Here is a 19,692-nt window from a genome sequence, read left to right as displayed (position 1 = left end):
ATGACAGATAATACACATCGCACTGCATGTAATAATTAATCCCCCCACCTTTCTTTCTTTCTTCCATTTATCCAACAATAAGAGGAACCCCATCCGTCATCCATAGCTTTTGCCAAGGGACGACTACAACTACGCATAATATCAGCACCCACTGTACATTTACTACCTTTCAGTTACCAAAGAAAGCTGTACATGGGGTATCTCTTTTGTACAATTCTTCACCGAGGCCTCTTCAAACGAAGCGCTCGAGTTTGCCGGCCAAAAGAACAAAATGGAACACTCAGCTCACCACATTAAGCTGCTCCCCCTCGAACTTCATCAAAGCCACCAGCAGCCATCACAGCAAAACCATAACTTAACGCCGCCGAGTTGCATGTTCCCCTTCAGACCTGCCATATCCACACAAGCTTTAGTCAAACATGGTTCATTTTTCAGATAATTTTAGCGCATGCATGCAAAATCACCAACAAGCAGTTCAGCCATAAAAGATGTATGCAATGTTCAGTTGGCAGCCTTGCAGCATAACAGATTTTAAGCTAAATAAACTGTATCTGGCCTATGATCAACTATGGAACTATATTTCCAGCTTGAAAAAAACATTGCCAACTGCTGTAACCTAGAAACTAGTGATTAGCAAAGTACCTCCGACTGGTGCCCTACGTATACAAATAGGACATCACAGAACGTGTTTGCAACATTTCATTCCCCAAAGTACAGAAAAATCTATCATGTTCATACCCACAGAAAGGCAAAGCACTGTTTAAGTTCAACGAATCTTCCTTAGGTGCATATGTAGCAAATTTGAAATTGAAAATGAATCTATATTTCATTTTTGCATACATGAAACTGGAAGCAGCAATTCTATAGTGTTCAGGTTCAACGGATCACTCAAAAACGAGTCACTCAAAACATACCCCAATCCATCATTCCCCAGACTACAGAATTATATTTATATCATCAATACACAAAACATGAATGACTGCCGAAGTTAAAAAATACTTTCTGCCATTTTACATGAACAATTGAACTAATGAAGAAAATGAATCTCTATTTTCTTCTTGCACATGAATCTGGAAGGAGTAATTGCGTACAATATTTTTGCAAATCTTCATATCTTTGCGATAATAGTACCCAACACCCACTACCAACTTCACGGGAAGAAAAATACTCGAAAATAGATGAAGAATAACCATAAAATCGAGTGATAATCATGAAAAATAGAACAGGACAAAATCAAATCTGAAAAATATACAATACAGTTTCTAAATTTCATAACTCCCAATACCCCGTCAGTTCATAAACTACCTACCAACCCACCATCCACTCCGCTGAAAGACAAAAGTAGTTGTCCACAGGAAAATAACAACAAGATCAAATAGAATTCATGCTCATCACTGGCAAACTGGAGCAGGACAAGAGCAGATCTGAAGTAGGAAGATATGTAGCAGAATTTCTAAATTCCGTACCTCCCCAGTATCTCACAAATCTATAAGCTTCTGACAGATCAGTTTGCCGCAGTTAATCATCATATAATAATACCAGCATACATATTGGCCCTTCAAAGTTCAAACCAAAGCATCGACTTTGCATGCTTATTTTATTTCCATTAAAACAATCTTACGAAAAATATATTATAAGATAAAATGGGATGTACTCTCCTTAAGCCATTATCATTCAACCGCAAAACACAACTAGCTCAACAAGCTTACTCCCTCAAACATCTCTCAAAGTAAGTGGTACTGTAAATTTGCACTAGTTACTGAGCCTAGATACCCGAAGACCGGTGTGTACAAGGCTTGTAAATAATGTAGTTTTGGGGGAAGAAAATACAGATTCGGTGTCTCTACGGGCAACAACAACTGTTTCTCTAAGAATAAGATGCAATATTCCAGAAATCTATTAATGTAAAAATAATGCTATGCATGCAGAAGACAGGCCAATATCTTAATTATAGACTAGAAAAAGAGAAAAGACAATTAGTGCATGTAAAGGTACTTATTTAATTTTGGTGATAAAGGAAGTGGACCAATTTAAGTACGCAGCATGTTTTTTTACTATATTACATGTCATGCATCCATGGAACTAAAAACACAATGGAGTGGCTAACATGGCCCAGGGAACCAGGTAATTTCCCCTCGAAGATAATACCAGCATAGGACAATATCAGCTAATCACTAGAAAATGAATAGCAGCATATGGCAATCAACTAATCTATGTAAACTCAAATAAACCATTAGCTCTTAGGTGTCTGCATAAATCCGCAGTTCTAGTCTAGTCTTCTACTCCATAACTGGATAAGAGACAGCTAATTTTGTTTGAAGAGCTAACTCACAGCACTTAACATAAGAGTAAGCACAGTGCTTCAGCTTTACTGTTTGTACTTAGATGTCTATCTAGTTGAAACTTGTTATGTTTTGCACAGTAGCACAACAGTCCAAGTACAACAAACCGCAGAAAGTGCCAAAAATTATCATCAGGGTGTTCAACAAAAGTTTTCTCAAACCATTGAAAACCAGGCACTGTTCCTCTTCACAACTTTTGAACTAGCGAATCAGTCTCCCGCCCCCCCTGGAGCGTAGATTAGGCACTAGCTCAGTTTTGCTTTGCTGGTTTTTATGGGTTTCAGGCAAGCCGTTTTTTAACACCACCGGATACATCATTATGCTCTGGTATAAATAAAAAAAGTTTCCAATATTTTACTACAAGAACTATGAGAACTGATGCTTATGTCTAACGCGCACTGTCTGAGCAAGATACATTGAACAGTTTGCAGTCCTCATAGTCTCAAGCAAACACCAGAAGCAACATCTAAAAGAACAGAGAATACTTGTGTCATGTAAAACATGCGCTTACACTAAGAGAGATTAGTCTGCTGGATGCTGCTGCCCAGACTAATTACAATGTAAAATGTCCATTCCAATTAATATCATCTGATCTCATCATTACTCCTCATGCAAAAGTGAATCCTCGTCGCAAAACAGACTAGTGTAAGCACCTCTTGTTGCATCCTCATTTCAAATGACTTCCAGCACCACCAATTTCCCATGTCAAAACCTGTACGTAAAGAACTGAGGAGTCAGCTCAACTGCAGTAGTAGACAGAAGGAAGTATCGTAGACAACTAATCTGAAGATCAGTGAAGATAACAAAGGAACAAATAGAAGAGCATTACAAAGTATCAACAGAGTTGGAGGACTACCGCAACAAATAGATTTTATCTAGAAGGCCTCCAGCGATTACGTGCATGAATATCAGGCTTGGCTGGCAGCATCTGAGGAATGTGACCTGTCAAAAATAAGAATAGAAACAAAAATATTTTAAAAAATAAAAAGGAAACATATAGCTTATACACACCAAATGATTTTTAACGAAATTTCAGAAGATTAATTGACAAGGCGGCATTACAGCACAATGGGGTGCAAGTACCAGTTGTCAGTGGATCTTATGAAGTTTCCCTAAGAGAATTCATTTGAATGCAGTGCATTACCTATCAGATGAAAAACAACTGTGAACTCTTAAGAAGCAAAAAAAGAAACCTGGATGTGCTGCTCCAGATGGCAAATGGTTGAGTACAGCCTGTACAGGATGTTGATGGCTCATTGGATTCATTGAAGATCTCTCAATGTTGGACCTCGAATATCCTACCAGAAAAGTGAACCATAGCCATCTCAGGCCTCTGAAAAATTAACACTATAAAAGTAAAACAGGTTACAGGCAAACATACCATCCTGCATGAATGACCCATCTGAGCAAGATAATGATCTGCCACCTGGTAACCAAGTATGCTGATCATCTGGACTGAAGTTACCAGATGTCATTCGCCACTGTTCTTCAGATGTATATTGGCTTTGACTATTTGGAAAGGACTGTACAACATAAGAATTGCACAGAGGTGGCGCAGATTGTTGGCCCATGGGGTTCATGAGTGTGTGATGAGTGTGGGGATGAACTGGTGGTGTTTGTGCTGATGGAAAAGCACTGAAAGCCCCTTGATGAAAAGGTACACCAGGCTGAAACTGGTAATTACCATTAGAAGCTTGCTGTGCCATGAAGATATTATTGGTTCCATAATCTGGTGGCAACGACTGGACAAAATTAACTGGAGCTTGCGCATTAGCTGGTCCACCAGGCATGAAGTTTGGCAGATTTCCAATACCTTGGATTGATGAATTTTCTGTTGGTTGGTTACCCTGCATCAACAGAACTTTATTATTATACCAAGAACACAACAGGATCTGCAAAATGAAGTGCATTGAAGAAAATATTTACACTGGGAGGCCTGAAATATTCTGGCACAGCAGGCTGATAACCCAATGATGATGGAGATGACAGAACAGGTGGCGGGATAGAAGGATGAGGAGGTGGTGGAGCAGGCTGTGGAGGTGGTCCAGATGGCAGGGGTGGCAGCGGAGGTGGCGAAGATGGTGAAAGTGGTGGAGGTGGCGGCGGTGGTGTAGCAGGTGGTGGCGAAGGAGGCAAAGGAGGTGGGGGAGGTGGTGAATCCAATGGGAGAGGTGGAGGGCCCTCAGGTAAAGGTGGGGGAGGTGGTGAATCCAGTGGAAGTGGTGGAGGACCCGCAGGTAGAGGGGGAAGCTCATACTGATTATTCAATGCCTCCTCTGAACTTGCTTCCTGTCTTGAATCATGCTCAATGAGGACAGATCCATCTATCAGTTGCATGTTCCTTGGTAAATCTATAGCATCTTCCATGACAGTGTCATCAGTTACACTCTCTAGCACCGTGGTGTGTTCCTCCACAGAATTTGGAGCAATAATTTCTACGCCTTCTTGTATTTCACCCCTTTCAACTTGCAGTGAGATAACTGTTGACAACCCATTAATTCGAGGGAAATCTTCATCAATTTCAAAGACAAAGGTTGTATTGCTGTACAAAACACACAAAAAAACAGATAACGCATGTCAGCAATGAGTTGAATTAAGATAATACCACATAATAATAATAATAATAATAATAATAATAATAATAATAATAAACTTACTAAAATCGCTGGAGACTCCACTTAAAAAGTTCAGTGTTAGGTCTAGGTGAATAAAATCAGCTGATGCTATTGGATCACTGGAACCAGATGAAAGGTCGCTAGAGTCCCTAAGGGCCTTACTGTGGTCAAAGCATGCGACATTCTCATAGAATGCTACAAGTACGAATGTAGACACATATCTTACAACCACACATGATTTTACCAAAACCACAATCAGGAAACTACAGAACACAGTTCCTTGCTTTATGTCTTGAGCAGAACTTGTATCTTTCTACTATGTGATAGTGAGACTGGCGTCTCTTCTAAAATGAAAAAGGTAGGTAACCCTAGTTCAGGGTCATGGATCATTGTAGAGGGGTCCAAAGACCAGGGGTAGGGCATTCACCATTTCACCTGATGTAATCATGTAACCATGGTTTTAAAGGCGTCAAGCCCCCACCTTCCCCCCCCCCCCCCCCCCCCGCCTTGGAAAATCGACCGCTTGAGGCACTTAAGCGTGTAAAGCGCCCACCTAGGCGTCGCTGAGGCCCCAAACCGCTGTAATACGCCTTTCAAACCATGGATCTAACCAAGGGCATAATCTACATTGTGGTAGATAGAATCTTAGGCTTAGTTGAACTATTGAGTCTTCATTGAATAATTAATACATGATACATGATTTTCCTTTATGTAGGCAAAGTGTCTTGAACCACAAGCAGGAACCCAACTAAACTTTTGACCGAACCATAAGTCCATAACTCAATATCCAAATTTAACTTGAACATTCCTAATTTAGAAGACCCAGCCATACCCAACATGCACAAAACTTGTTGTGCTCAATTATTTCTCTAAATATCCTATCGTATACTTTCATATATGCTCATACAAGGGTGCCAGCATGTGCACATGCCAAGCCCACACCACTGCTGCTGTGCACAAGGCTCGAAGCTCATATAACATCATGCATCCAATATGGGCCAGATCTACTTAGAAGAGATATCAAGGAAAACCCAGAGCTTAATTGAAGAGTTAACTCACGGTCAAGTGTTCATTAGGTGGTACTCATTTTAGATTTAGAATATTTGTACAGAAATCTAAAATCCATCATACTAACTTATAACTTCCAACCACAAAAATAAAACCAATCATACCGAGTTACGAGCTAGTAAATAGTTCTCCCTTCTCTCTGTTCTTTTCTATTTGATGTTTTGACTTCTATGGTATTCAAAATCAAATGTGACTTTGACCATTGCCTTTATGCAACTTCCTATTACAATAAATTAATAGAAAACACTAAATTTCAACGACAAATCTAGTTAGGTAGTTCTCTGCCCTGAGATTATGAGCATAATGGTGGTAGCATTTAACTGTATCGATTCCAACACATTAAATATGAAAGGACAAAGGGAGTATATAATACCTTCCATATTCATCGACAAGCATGTCTTCCATTTCCCTAATAGGATCATCTACAGAACGTTCAGCTCGGGATGGTCGCCTGAGCAGCAAACCTGTGCTTGTATTATCATTTGGCCCCTCAAAGTCATTCATGTATCTTCGCAGTACTTCTTCTGGCATAATCTTTCTCTGTAGCCACAATTTTAAAACCTGCAAAGCCAATGGTTAGAAATGTAAATTGCCTGTGGAAATTAAAACTGAAACAGTTAGCAGTGAAGCTATTACTTTGAGGCACTGGCGTCGGTTTTCACGAGCACCAGCTACAGGTGGAGCAGCAGCGCTCAAAATACGAGGTAATGCAGCTTGGATACTGGGAACATATGAAGCCCCAGCAACGCCTAACCATTTGAGAGAAGTGGATAATTAAAATTTGAGACTAAGGAAACACATAATTCTGAGGTATGATGTAATACAAAGAAAAGTCACCTTTCTGAGAGTGAGAACACTGTGTTATGGAGTCTAAAAGGAAAAGGAGATCAACTCTGCGGTGAAAATTAGGCTCACTCTCCATTTTCCTTATGAGAAGCTCAACAATCTGATCATAAATAATGAAACAAATTAATAAGAATACTTGGCTTGTGATGAAAAGGAGATGCTGAATTGCTGATGATGGTATGTGGGTTAATGAATATACATGATCAGACAATGTGTCTGTGAGTGCATGAAGGGGTGTGGGTGTGAGGGGGGTACCTCATCCGCAATGCCATGTTTCGAGCACTCGATTGCATGACGCGTAGCACGACCTATACTATCTTTTGTCCTCGATAGTGTCTCTATCATTCCCTCCAGGGCATCACGTGCAATTGCTGCATCGGTACCACCACTCAGTGAACCACTGGATTGCTTAGGTTTTGGACTCTTTTCATGTTCACGGTGAGTTTCTGCAGGCTTTTTCAGGTCAACTTGTTGACTAGGTTCAGCGATGGAGTCTTGAAATTGCATAATGTCACCCTCTGAAATAGCAATTTTAGACGCAGATCGAATGTGAAAGCCAGGACTAGGACTTAGTCCAGGCAAGCCATATGGTGTGGAGGCAAGAACAGCATTGTCCGCAAAAGATCCATCAGAATTCCCTTGACCAGACGCAAGAAGGTTTCTCCTTGCCTGAGCAGCTGCAATAAGATTCTTCATTGACTTGACAGAGTCAGCACTAGGCTCAGCAACATCAGCTTTATCAACAAAATTTGATCTGCATAAGAGAAAACTGCAACCATCAACAAAGTGCATAGCTAACCTGTATAAACATGGACTAAAAGGGCATATGAAAGAAACTTGGCTGATCCAAAGCAGTATACCTGTCCTCTTTCGAGTGATCCAGCTTCACATTTCGTTCACCTGAAAAATTGGCACTTAATCTACTCTCCACAGCTATAGGCAACTGTGTGCTAGGCTTAGCTTTAGCCTTGGCATTTTCTGATTTAGACAGAAGCAAATTCTTCTCTAAGGCAGCATGGCTTTGAGAATGAGAATTCCCAGGTGTCTGATTATACAATACTTTAGAAGAACTACCTTGTGGTTTCTTCAGTTCAGATGGTGCTGGCATTCTTGATTGTCCAGAGGACTTGCGATCTGCCAGGTTAATCTTGTTACCCAATTCAGCAGAAGCATTGATTGAGGTGGTGGTTGATTTTCTTCCTTGTCTAGCAAGCACTTTATTTTGACTTGGCGAATAAATTGGCTCATGCTTCACAGGTGACCTTCCAACACTTCTAGGTTTCTCTTCTCTTGCCACACCAGATTTTTTTGCAGAAATATTCCCAACTTGTGAGGAAGGAATTCCCCGAATACCTGTCTGATGGATCTTCTCTGTTGGGGCTACATGTTTGGAGGTTGGTTTGGCCACAGTTTTATGCGGTGGTGTCCGTTGTTCTTCCTCCTCGTCATCATCAAAACGACACGCTCTTCTCCTGGGCTTTTCCAATGGCCTACCAACACGTGAGCCATTCTCCTTTATGCTGGAGCCCTTCTTAGCACTATCAAAAACACTTAACTTGGTTGCAGAACCGGGTGGCTGTTCCAATCCCTCTGAATGCAGCCTTGGTAAGGGTGATAAAATTACACCTGATTTCCTTGTCTTATCACCGGTGGTCACAATCTCAGGAAATGTGCTGTTTCCAGTTCCTGCGGAAGTTGATTTCTCATTTTTTACAGAAATATCCTTTTTATTATCAACAGGTACATTTGGCTCGCTGTGTGCCCCTGACTTAACTGTTTCATTGGCTCTGTCAGTTAGTTTTGGCCTCTTTGCCGGACGCATATCAGCGCTACCCTCCGGCTTGCGCTGCCCACTAGCAGGCATAGATTTCTTATTGGGAGAAAATACAGCAGGTGACTTTCCAGTCAACTGTTTGTTAGGCTTGTCAAGTATTACTTTGCTATTATGGTCCTTTCTCTCTGATTTGTCCGTAGCTGATGGTTTCATCATCGTCTTCAACTTTGTAAATCCTGTGCTCTCTTTGTCAGCACCATTGTTTGGTACACTAACAGGTAAAGCCTCAGGAGCAGTACCCATAGAAATACCAGTGACATCGACATGCTTGTTTTCCTTCCTGTCAGCATCCTTCAATTGCTTCTCGGTTTTACATTTCTTTGGCACTGCAAGAGCGCAGACTATCTGTACAGTACGGTCCAAAATTAAATCTTCGGCCGGATGGTTCTCTTTACCAATTTTCTGGTCTTCAGTCTCTCTTTCAGAGCATGGAAAGATTGATGAATGCTCTTGTTCAAAGTGCAGGTCGGTAGCTGACTTCGATGCAACAGGTTTCTTTTTCTTGGGATGGCCAGAATCCTTTTCTACAGATATTTTCCTTTTAGAAGCTGTTGGGAAAGGATCCTTTCTGTCATGACCACCATCTTTCACATCCTCTTCAGTTCCTGAAATGTGCCCTAAAGAATTCAAGTTTTTCATAGAACTATCACCTTCCATTTGCTCCAGCTTTTGAGGCCCACCATCATCAGGTGGCTTTACAAGGTGCTCTGTAGGTTTTTCAATCAGATCAAGAGTTTGATCAGGCAACAAACCATTTCCAGTTTCAGATGATTTTGCAGTTTCAGATGAATTTGGTAGCTCATCATAGGCATTGCATATCTCCACCAAGGCTTCCTCAAGACCTTTCGCATATCTTTTCGGTAAGCGTTTCTCTCGAGCTTGATTTACCCAGTCATTCTTCACCTCTTCTGTAAATGGCATGAGATCTTGCAAAGCTACAAAACCACTGTAGGAGATATTCATTCATTAGCAATCAAGTGATACTTATACTTTAGCCTTCAAAGAGTTGTCACAGTAAGCTCAAAATAGCAAAGGAACACAGATGTGGATGACAGCAGGGGAAACAAACAAATGTTGTATCTAGAGTAAATGGTAAAGGGATTTAAAGCAATTAAAGAAATGCTCCATTTAGCAAGCACCTTATAAGCTAAAAGGAATCACTGAAATGAAGTAATTTAGTTGTTCTGTTAAACACCAATGTAATTTAAATTTAAACAGATCTAAAGATCATTGTCTACCAAAATTTGAAGAGAACAACATACTCAAGAATTTCTAGGAGAGCTTGCTATACAGGCTCAAGTTACAAGAACTGAAAGCATTCTCACTTTTACTTTGGATGGAAGAAAATAAAAGGCCATGGGAGTGGTCAAGAGTACTGACAGTCAAAAGAAAAGACTGCTCTAGTTAGAAGCAAAGAGCCATAAGTTCAGATTCCAACTCGGCATAAAAGCACTAGTTTCATCTTTCAGTCAATAGAGAATTGTACCTCGTAGACCGACCTTAACCCTAGATCATTGCTGCTGCTACTAACCACACAACTTAAAACTTTTACACTGAAGAGATAAATTTGTACGTGCACACTGATATACACATGCCAAAAGAATGTCTAGTTTACGTATCAACCCAAGCAGGAAGTCAGATAAAGTAATACCCAGGTTTGAATAAAAAAGACAGAATTGAAACCTGCAAATTCAGTACAAGCTGTTATTTAAAGCAGAATCAAATGATTTCTTTGTCTTCCGATAAAAGAGTGTGATAGTGGATTTAAGTTTTAACATCTACAATTACCCTCTCTCATCAATTAGTTAGTGCACATATAAAAATACAACTAGCCACAAAGAAGAAAACTAAAGCATACTGAACACTGGTGTTCCCAAAGCCAGAGCATGTAATACTTGCCGACACGCCACACGTGGCGTGCCTCAACAAGCTTAGTTAGATAGATTTTTAGGCAATAAATTAGAGTTTTAGGCAACAAGCTTAGTCGAGATCCCCCACGTGTGATCTCGACTGCTAGTAATTGACCAGCTGCTAGATGACCTCCTAAGAAATGCATGATAGATGTAAATCAGACACAAAAAGGTAAGTTTGAGGTAGTGCATTTATCAAGAACGCGTAAGGTAAGGCGGCTGAATTGCCGGTTAGAATACCGTTAAACGTGGCGACAAAAGGAGCAGGTAACCGATGAAGCAAGATGGTGGGCTTACATCTCTTTGGTGCCATAGAAGAGGACAAAGAACTTGCGCAGAACCGGCACCTGATTCCAGTCTTCCGGCCTGCTCACCTGCATAGAGAAGAAGCATTAACCCTCATGGCTGACTGAAGCAGAGATTCAAACATACTACAAGACATATCAGGATTCAGGCAGGCAGGCGGAGATGCGGGCAAGAAAGAAGCAGAAAGGAGGCGGGGGGGGGGGGGGGGGGGGGAACTGGGTCGCTATGGGGAGGGGGGGAGAAAGAAAACCCTAGGTAGCAGGCAGAGCAGGGCAGGAGTGTGGGCGGGACCTTGGCTGGCCAGAAAGGGTAGCCCTTGACCCTGGCGAGGACCAGGTCTCCGAGCTGCGGGTCTCTGGTCCATTTGGTGCCCTTGGCGCCCCGCTTGGCGGCGGGAGCCATCGGGCGGCGAGGCCCCTATGCGCGCTGCTTCTTCCCCGGAATCCGCCCGTACCCCGGTGAAGAGTACAGGCCAGTCGGCGAAGGGGGAGCCGTAACCGCGAGGGCAGGGCGAACCCTAGCAGCTCGCAGCGCGGCACGACGGGGAAGACCCTATCCGACGGGGGGGGAGGGGGCGGTGGCGGTGAGGGTGAGGGTTCCTACAGCGGCGGGGCGGGGCGATGGCGGCGGCGGCGGCGATCGAATCCGCGCGGGCGGGCGGCGGTGGAGTGGATTACTGGGCTGCAACTGCGATTCGGAATCCTCCTCCTCCTCCCCACCTTGCGATTTTCGCTGCCGTGTCTGCTCCAATGTGAATGAATAACCAGAAGAAGAAAGCACGCAAAAATAATCTCTCTTTCCGCCTGGACCTCGTGAGGGGCACGCTGGCCACCAGCCGCACGATCTGGCACCGACGGCGGGGATGGACTCGCCGCCGGGTTTGGAGAATACCGTGTGCTCTCTCCTCACTTCAGGCAAGCATTGATGGTGCTGAATTGATGACGCGAAATATATATCTACCAGCTCATGATTTTCTGTTCGTTTCTTTCCTTTTCAGTTCTTTTCCAGTGCTTTTTGGTACTAGTATTTTGGATGGATAACCATGAACATAGACACTTTTCTCACCGGATTTTCCAAACTTTTTAAATCAGAAAATATAAGGGAAAATCAAAAAAGATACTCCGGATCGGAGTGAGTACATTTCGTCAAGAAACATGAAACACTGACCAAAACATGTGAGTTTAGATCCAGCACTAAGGTTGTAAGGGCTTGATTTACCTTAATTCGTCTGCTGAGATTGGTGTCGAATTTACTCCTCACGCGCGTAGCCTTTCTCCGGTCTTGGTATTCCGTTCAGCACTAACCACCGATAGGGTAGCGCCACGATATACTGTAGGAGCCGCCGATGTATGGAGAGGTCGGATGGAACGAGGACAACACCAACTCCCATAGGAAATATGTGTGCTTCGGGAGGGGGAGGAGGAGGAGGAGGAGCGGAGGTTGTTAGGTGTACCGACGGTTGCGCCAAACGAGATGATGAGATTGGCTAAGGATCTTGTGCGGCCAAATCAGCTGCCATGGTTGGGGCCTTATGAACGGCGATGGGGTCGTCAAAAGATGGGGAGGGGCGGCGGGGGGAGGGGGGTGTGCGGTCGAGACCAATGTGAGGTTTTTTTGTTCCTCTCGGTGGTTTCTTGCTTATATATGGTCCCATCGAAATATCTCAGTGGCATCGAAATCCGCGGTAGGCGCACATTGGATTACGAAATTACTTATCCGGCCCACTAGAGAGACTTCGGATTATTAAAAGCCCAACGAATATTTAAAACCGTTAACACATGGTTAACGATTTTCATAGAAATAGCATAATATTGCAAAGTCGGCACAAAATAACCTTATTTCGAAATCATTTCACAAACTAACCTTAACGCACCCTATCTCACGGAGCCATGTTCTATAGCATGAAGTCGCGACCTATGGCACCATCCTCTATAGCATGAAGTTTTTTTTTTAAAGGGAAGTTGTGTATTGATCAATAGGTAGATAGTTCTTACAATCTTGCACGACAAGCTCCATCACACGTGACGGGATCTGGCCTTGCATAACACCACAACGCAACTCTCTATGTCCTATAGCATGAAGTTGTTGTCCATGGCATCATGGTCGTCATGGGCAAGGCTTCAGCTATAGAGCAGACTCCTTGGGCCACGGCATCACGAAAAAATGTTGCTACAAAATTATTTTCCAGTTAAGTTCATTTTTTATCAAATCTTATGAAAAAAAAGCTAGTTTTGATAAAATCTTCCATGTCGTTTGTTTGCCACAATATGGGAAAAGTGGCACTTCAACCCGATCAAATGTTGAGTCAAAGTGACTCTGTGTTTGACACAAGAACAAAAAAATGGATTGAAGTGCATTCATAATTTCATTTTATCACACCTTCCAAGTGAATTCGTTTTTAAATTTGAAATCTCAAATAGTGGAACAACCCATGTGTGCATTCTCTTACCTCACAAAGGAATATGAGTTTGATCTTTAAGTACTCCCTCCGTCCAAAAGTAAGGGTCTTAACTTTTTCTAGATACAAATGTATCTATGACTAAAATGTAGTATCTAGATACATCCCACCTACTTTTGAACGGAGGTACTATTATATGTTTATAGAGCATTGTGTTTCTAACCTGTCATATTTTGTGAGATTTTGTAAAAACTTGGAACCCACTATGTATCAGACGTTCTGCCTACTGAACACATCCAGGAGTTGTCACGGTACAATAATCAAGGCAGTTGTCATCCATCGTACTCCCTCTTTTATATAAAGGTTATCTGAAATTTATCGGTTATCTGAAATTTATCAAAATTTGGATGTTTCTAGCAAGACGTTGACTCCACGTGCTATACCTATAATTTTCCTAAAGCTTTAAAATGAGGTATCAAGAGATCTCGTGGATCCCGAGCGCCACCCACGGCGACCAGAACGTGCGACGCCTCTTTTACAACACCGGAATGTTGGATGCATATTTACAACGATTAGATTAATGTTGACATTATGTAAACCAGCACTCAAGGGCTGATCAGTGGTACAGTATTCTATTAGGATCTCTTTCTTTAAGACCGTCTTCTCGTTCTGTGTCACCGTCTCTAAACTACACTCATTACGCGCCTGTTTGCGTCTTCTTTCGTACAAGACGTCTTCTCAGCCCTCCACTTTTAAGGCCACGGCGACGGCGTGGCACTCATGCCTGGCTCTTCTGTCACAAGCGAAACAGCGTGTTCAAACGTCCAGGCCACTTCATTTTATCTTATGGATCCAAAAATATTTACAGAACGGCAAATGCTATTCTGAAGGTAGAACACAAGTTTGCAAATACAACTCAATTAGAAGAAAGACGAGCAAAAAGACGCATGAGGTTTCCCCAAACTCAGATGTCGTGCTGAGCTCTTCGCCAACACATTCAAGATCTTCCCATTCACTCCCCGGTTAACAAGTCAGGCTGTCATGAATTCCTTAGCAGGCTCAACTCCGTCTGAGTTCTCTTGGATTGCGAACTTATGGTAAACCCACACTGCTCGCTTGAAATGCCTTCACTGACGCAGTCGCAATCGCATCCGCATACTCTAGTGGTTCAATGTCTGCTGAATGGCCTTTTCCCCACGGACAATCTGCATGCGAGGTCAGAAAATGATATAAAGCGAGATCTTAAAATTGTCTTGAGAAAGGAAAATGTATGGGGCTGGCAGTTGGTGTTAGCAACTTAGCATCACAGGATAGGCTTGATGCATGGTTTGCGAGATTAGGAAGTTTTGTTTACTTTGATTTTGAGCAAGCTCTGTCAAAAGTGACAACTAAAATTTACAGGCCATAAATGCTGATCTTACACATAGATATTAGTTTGGTATGTATGGACAGAACAATCAGGAAGAAAAGTTTACATACATATTTGCCAGGGACAGGATTTTTGTAGATAATGATGGTGTCCCCTGCCTGAAGACCATGTGTCTTCACAAATTCAGCTGACAAAAGAACAGGATGGTTCGATTAATCAACATGCGCATACTCAGAAAATATTAAGAGCTGTAACTGGTTCCATATTGAGGCATACTTGTAGAATCCAGAATGTACATTCTGCTTTTGTTGTTGGGCCAGAACCTGAAATGGCATTGCATCAGTTGCACTCTTGTGACAGAATTTGAGTGGGTCAGCATTTGAGTGAACATATATAAAAATGCACTCCCTCCTTCCCAAAAATACATCTAGATATTGTCATAAGTGAAACCTTTTTAAGTCCGGCCAAGTTTATAGAAAAAATCATCAACAACTACAACAACCAATAAATACCTTATGGAAACATATTTCATGATGAATCTACTGATATTGATTGTTGCCGTAGACGTCATTTTTTTCTATAAACTTGGTGGAACTTTAAAAAATAGTTAACACAAAATATGTATGCCTTATGGAAAGAAGGCAGTATCTATTTCTCCATGCTGTGCCTAACTGTCATAAACCAAACCACATCAGCAATGACTTCAACCCCCCAGTTCTTCCCCAAGAAATAATTCATATTCAAGCCACTGTATTCAGGTTTCAGAACCAAAACTTTCATTATAATGCTTTTAGAATTTTGCATGCGAAATATGTCATAATATGAGTGCAGGGGCTGAAAAGGTACCTGTACTTAAACTTCCACGTAACCGGGAGCACCATGTCATCCATCTGCAGTATCAGAGGATCCCTTTCGCATAATGGTGGAAGACTAGCTTCTGCATCTTTCTGAAAAGAAAGGCGGTACGGTATTTCAGACTGCATTATAATTTTCAGAGAGCATCATGAATTCATGATAGAATCATACCTTGGGTAACACAATTCTTCCAACATTTGCAACATCACTCTTCGTCAATTCCTTGCGCAAAATAACTTGGTATTCTCCGGAGTTGAATTTCTTAATGTCCCCATGGTACACAGAAAAGGAAAATAGCGCATTAATTATGGAAGAAGTTATATGTTTATTTACTGGATTAATCTTCTGATTGTGCATTTTTACTAGTACGAGTTTGTCATCCTTCATTTTCCATTTCACTATTAACTTTTTAGTGCTGTACCAACCAAGCAGAGATCTAATGCAGGAGAGAAATATGTACAGTAAATCCGATACAGAAAAAAAAAAGTTAAGTATAGCGTGTTACTCACAGTGGTACAACTTTCATGTCCTTGCTTCAACTCTGGAAGAGTGTCAGCTGTTTCACATTTAAGTTCAACTCCATGTCTGGTTTCCATTTCGTCCTTAATTCTAACTACTCTAGCAGGCACGTCCTGTTTAGTAGCCATTTTGCAGCAGTATACGTTAGGCAGGATCATACAGTCTCGAAAGTTTCTCTAAACCTTGAAGAATTCGTATCTATACCTCTGAAATTTCAGGTTCTTTCACAGATAGGGGCCCTTCCATGGGAGGCATTTCCATAGGAGGCATATGAGCCGACATGTTTGGTGCTAGGGACGTTGTACTAAAGGACTCAAGACCAAAGCTGGGTACAGAACCTGCATTTAGATAGCATATACAAAAACGAAGTAAGATGATCTTGACTAGAAACCCACCATTAGTAGCCCCACATTTACAAGAACGATAAATCCTGGTTATTACAAGTGGGTGCCTCAGTTGAATGCAAGAACAAGAGATCTCAGGTCCAGTAGGAACGCAACCCATTCACAGACTATGCTCTGAGTACAGAGGTATAAATAACTTGCGAAAAGAACTTACTCGCTCAAGTTAAGAGGTACATAAATAACAGCCCATATGAAATAAGCTCAGTCAAAATTCTAGTTGGAAAAAGCTCTAGTTATGGGTGCAATAATAGTGAATCACAATCTTTCTGGTTTTCTGAGAGAAGAAGGCATTCCATTTCTGATTCTATTCACTTAACAAGCATACCAGGTATCATGCACCGCTGTCCGCGACAAAAAAAAGTAGGGCATAGAGTAGGAGTTGAGGTGAGTAAAATTTACCTGGATCTTTAGCCTGGTTGCTATCATGGTAGAAAGGGTGCCCGTGCTCCTGATTAGGTGCAGGATAGTAGCTATATGCATTCTTGTTAAGCATGTAATGCGTCCAGAAAGCATAGCACGGGGATAGGCTGTAATGGTATGCATTGGCAGCGTTGGAGGAAGGAGGGTTCTGCACGAGTGATGTGAACGCGCTGGTAGACGCGCTCCAATCGGAGAATCCTCTCGGCGTCGGAGGCTGGCGAGCAGCAGTGTTTGTGGGTGAATCAGCTCCAGGTCCTGCAGGTGACATGTACATTGTATAAATTTTCTTGTAAGGCCACGAATGACAGGGTGAGCCATAATGTACTACTGGTAAACAAGGAAGGCGTATTATATTAGCACACAAATATAATTAACATGGACAGGGTCAACAGTTGGTAGCTTCTTCTCTTGTCTTCCAGTAATAAATAAAGAAAGAATAAAACCTAGATCAGTCTACTTGATTTGCAAAATGAGGCAAGTGCCGTTGAATCGGACCATAGATGGAATGTATAATAAAGAATATGACCGCGAGCAGCTATGGATAGATTCCCACAGGCTAGGCACATGGTAGATCGGCGAAAAAGGCGGAATTTGGAAGGGATTGCCGTACCCTAAATCCAGTAAAGCGGGTGCGCATTGGCTGTGTTCGGGTGGTGAAAATGTGAATGCGCAATCAAGAAAGGAAGAGGAACTGACCATTGAGGGGGGGAAGGGGAAAGGGGAGTGTGTTGTTGGGGCCCTGCGTGTGCACGGCGGCGAGGAGAGCTTGGTACTGGAACTGGTGCGGGTGGCCGCCGCCGCCGGCGGCGTCGTTGGGCCTCCCGTCGCCTCCCATTCCCCTTCTTGGCCTCGACACCGCTACTCGCGCATCTACCAGCCAAACCCTGCCCTCACTTTCTCTCTCTGTCTCCAGCTATGGGTGGGAGGAGCGGAGGTAGGGTAACCCGGACAGAGAGAGGCAGGGGGAGGGGGAGTGAGGGGAGGGGAGGGAAGGGTGGCGGTCTCACTGACCTCTTCCCTTCTATCTATCCTTTCGTTTCCCTTCTCTATTTGGAGAGATGCAGTTAAAAAGTTGGACTCTTTCCTTCTCCCCTCTCCCCTTCTCTCTCACCATCCCATGGTCTACACCACGAGATAAATCTGTTCTGCCAGTTATACCTAAACTAAAAGAAATTGTTTCCCAAAAAGAAGTCCAATTGTTGTGAAAAATCGATTAGAATTGAAAATAACTTAATGATCTCTTTGCATATCATGTGTTGTGGGGGTGGGGATACCACAAATTCCATGGAAATCATGAGATGCTGTGAGGAAAATTCATTTGCGATAAAATAATAAAACTTTGTGACTCATTTGTCCCATAAAGTTTCTGAAGCTTAAAAGGGTGCCTTACCGGTGGATTCTCCTCGAGTTTCATGCTTCACCTTCTCCGTATGTAGAGAGCGACGCCACCTCGCAGTGTAAGTACGCTCATGCTTCACGCCTCGTCGCCACCTTGCAACGAATGTATGCTTGTGGTTCTTCATGTCTCCTGCTCTCTTCTTTCCCCCGAGACTAAGGTTCTTCTGATGTTGCTGGAGTTGGAGGGGACAGTTGTCTTTCTCCGTAGGACCGAAGGACAAAGCATCATAGGGATATGTAGGCATGCGAGAGAGTATAGTGGTGACTCGAGATACTGCATGGATAATGAGAGAGCGGTGGTGTGTGGAGACAGGGAGGGCAAGACGTATTATATATTTTTTAAGTTATCGGTGGACGGTCCACAATTTAAAATTTAGCTCGTTGGGGAAAATAGACCATGTTGGCAATTGTGTCGTCTCTTCAGAACATATGACGCTACTACCTTATGGATGGCAAGCAGATTTGGCTATATATTGCTAACATCCAACGATTACATATGCAAAACGCAATCTTCAAGATAAGAGGAAGATATGATCTACATGACTTTTGAGATGACAAGTCATCACTACGTCACCTATCATCTAGCGTTTGCGATGCTTACCTATTTTCATGACTATATATGTCACCTCTATTCTAACCTTCTCTATCGGAAGAAACTGTAGCGAGTTGAAGTTATCGAAACCGACAAACTAAACCATTCGTCGGTTTTGCACTCGTCTCACTTGAGCATTGTTCACCAACTTGCATACATTGGGATTACACTGCTTCAATCTCACTATGTGGAAAAGATCTTGAGTCGTTTTGGGTATAGCGATTGCAAGTCTTGTCCAACGACTTATGATCCTAGTGTGCTACTTGGACTGAGATATTCTCAGATTATTGGCTCGCTTATGTATTTGGCTAGCGCTACGAGGCCTGACATCGCCTTTGCTGCGAGCAAACTTAGCCGATTTGTCTTAAATCCTAGCGATGATCACTAGCATGCTCTTGAAAGAGTGATGCACTATCTAAAAGGCACTGCGAGTTATGGCAATCACTATACTGGGTATCCGAGGGTACTAGAGGGTTATAGTGACTCAAACTGGATTTATGATGCCGATGAGATTAAGGCCACTAGTGGATATGTATTTACACTTGGTGGTCACGCTATTTATTGGAAATCTTGCAAGCAAACCATCTAAATGAGGTCAACAATGGAAGCAGAACTCACAGCATTAGACACAACCACTGTTGAAGCAGAGTGGCTTCGTGAACTCTTGATGAACTTACCCGTGACTGAGAAACCAATACCCGCTATCCCAATGAACTGTGATAATCAAATTGTGATCATCAAGGTTAACAGTTCTAAGGATAATATGAAGTCATCAAGGCATGTGAAGAGGAGATTAAAATCTGTCAGAAAAATGAG

The 19,692-nt window shown here is 42.4% G+C and overlaps 2 protein-coding genes across 5 annotated transcripts; both read right to left on the bottom strand.

The window, feature by feature from the left end:
• Positions 1–23: 23 nt before the first annotated feature.
• LOC127313633 (ENHANCER OF AG-4 protein 2) lies at positions 24–11,850 on the bottom strand. 4 transcript variants are annotated; one of them, XM_051344114.2, is made up of 13 exons: positions 11,525–11,850; positions 10,913–10,989; positions 7,732–9,651; positions 7,127–7,625; positions 6,863–6,971; positions 6,662–6,774; positions 6,399–6,586; positions 4,269–4,884; positions 3,724–4,189; positions 3,536–3,640; positions 3,199–3,284; positions 2,854–3,054; positions 24–389 (listed from the first exon to the last, which is right to left on the bottom strand). In XM_051344114.2, exons 3-11 carry the CDS (start codon positions 9,624–9,626, stop codon positions 3,214–3,216), a joined length of 4,062 nt encoding a protein of 1,353 aa, XP_051200074.1. In that variant the 5' UTR covers positions 9,627–9,651; positions 10,913–10,989; positions 11,525–11,850; the 3' UTR covers positions 24–389; positions 2,854–3,054; positions 3,199–3,213. The 4 variants fall into 4 exon arrangements, with proteins under 4 accessions (XP_051200074.1, XP_051200073.1, XP_051200072.1 ...); XM_051344113.2 differs by having other exon boundaries at positions 3,172–3,284; positions 11,213–11,689; XM_051344112.2 differs by having other exon boundaries at positions 11,213–11,689.
• Positions 11,851–14,132: 2,282 nt separating this feature from the next.
• Positions 14,133–17,899, bottom strand: LOC127313632 (B3 domain-containing protein IDEF1). Its single transcript, XM_051344111.1, has 9 exons — positions 17,583–17,899; positions 16,866–17,141; positions 16,267–16,400; positions 16,053–16,175; positions 15,715–15,804; positions 15,535–15,635; positions 14,965–15,011; positions 14,799–14,875; positions 14,133–14,524 (listed from the first exon to the last, which is right to left on the bottom strand). The coding sequence occupies exons 1-9, from the start codon at positions 17,719–17,721 to the stop codon at positions 14,480–14,482; spliced, it is 1,032 nt and encodes a 343-aa protein (XP_051200071.1). The 5' UTR covers positions 17,722–17,899; the 3' UTR covers positions 14,133–14,479.
• Between the last annotated feature and the right edge of the window lie 1,793 nt (positions 17,900–19,692).

The sequence above is a fragment of the Lolium perenne genome, chromosome 7 (assembly GCF_019359855.2).
Source record: "Lolium perenne isolate Kyuss_39 chromosome 7, Kyuss_2.0, whole genome shotgun sequence".
In the NCBI taxonomy this organism is placed as follows: Eukaryota; Viridiplantae; Streptophyta; class Magnoliopsida; order Poales; family Poaceae; genus Lolium; species Lolium perenne.
Note: the sequence above shows the minus strand (reverse complement) of the source record. Positions and strands in the feature narration are given on the sequence as shown.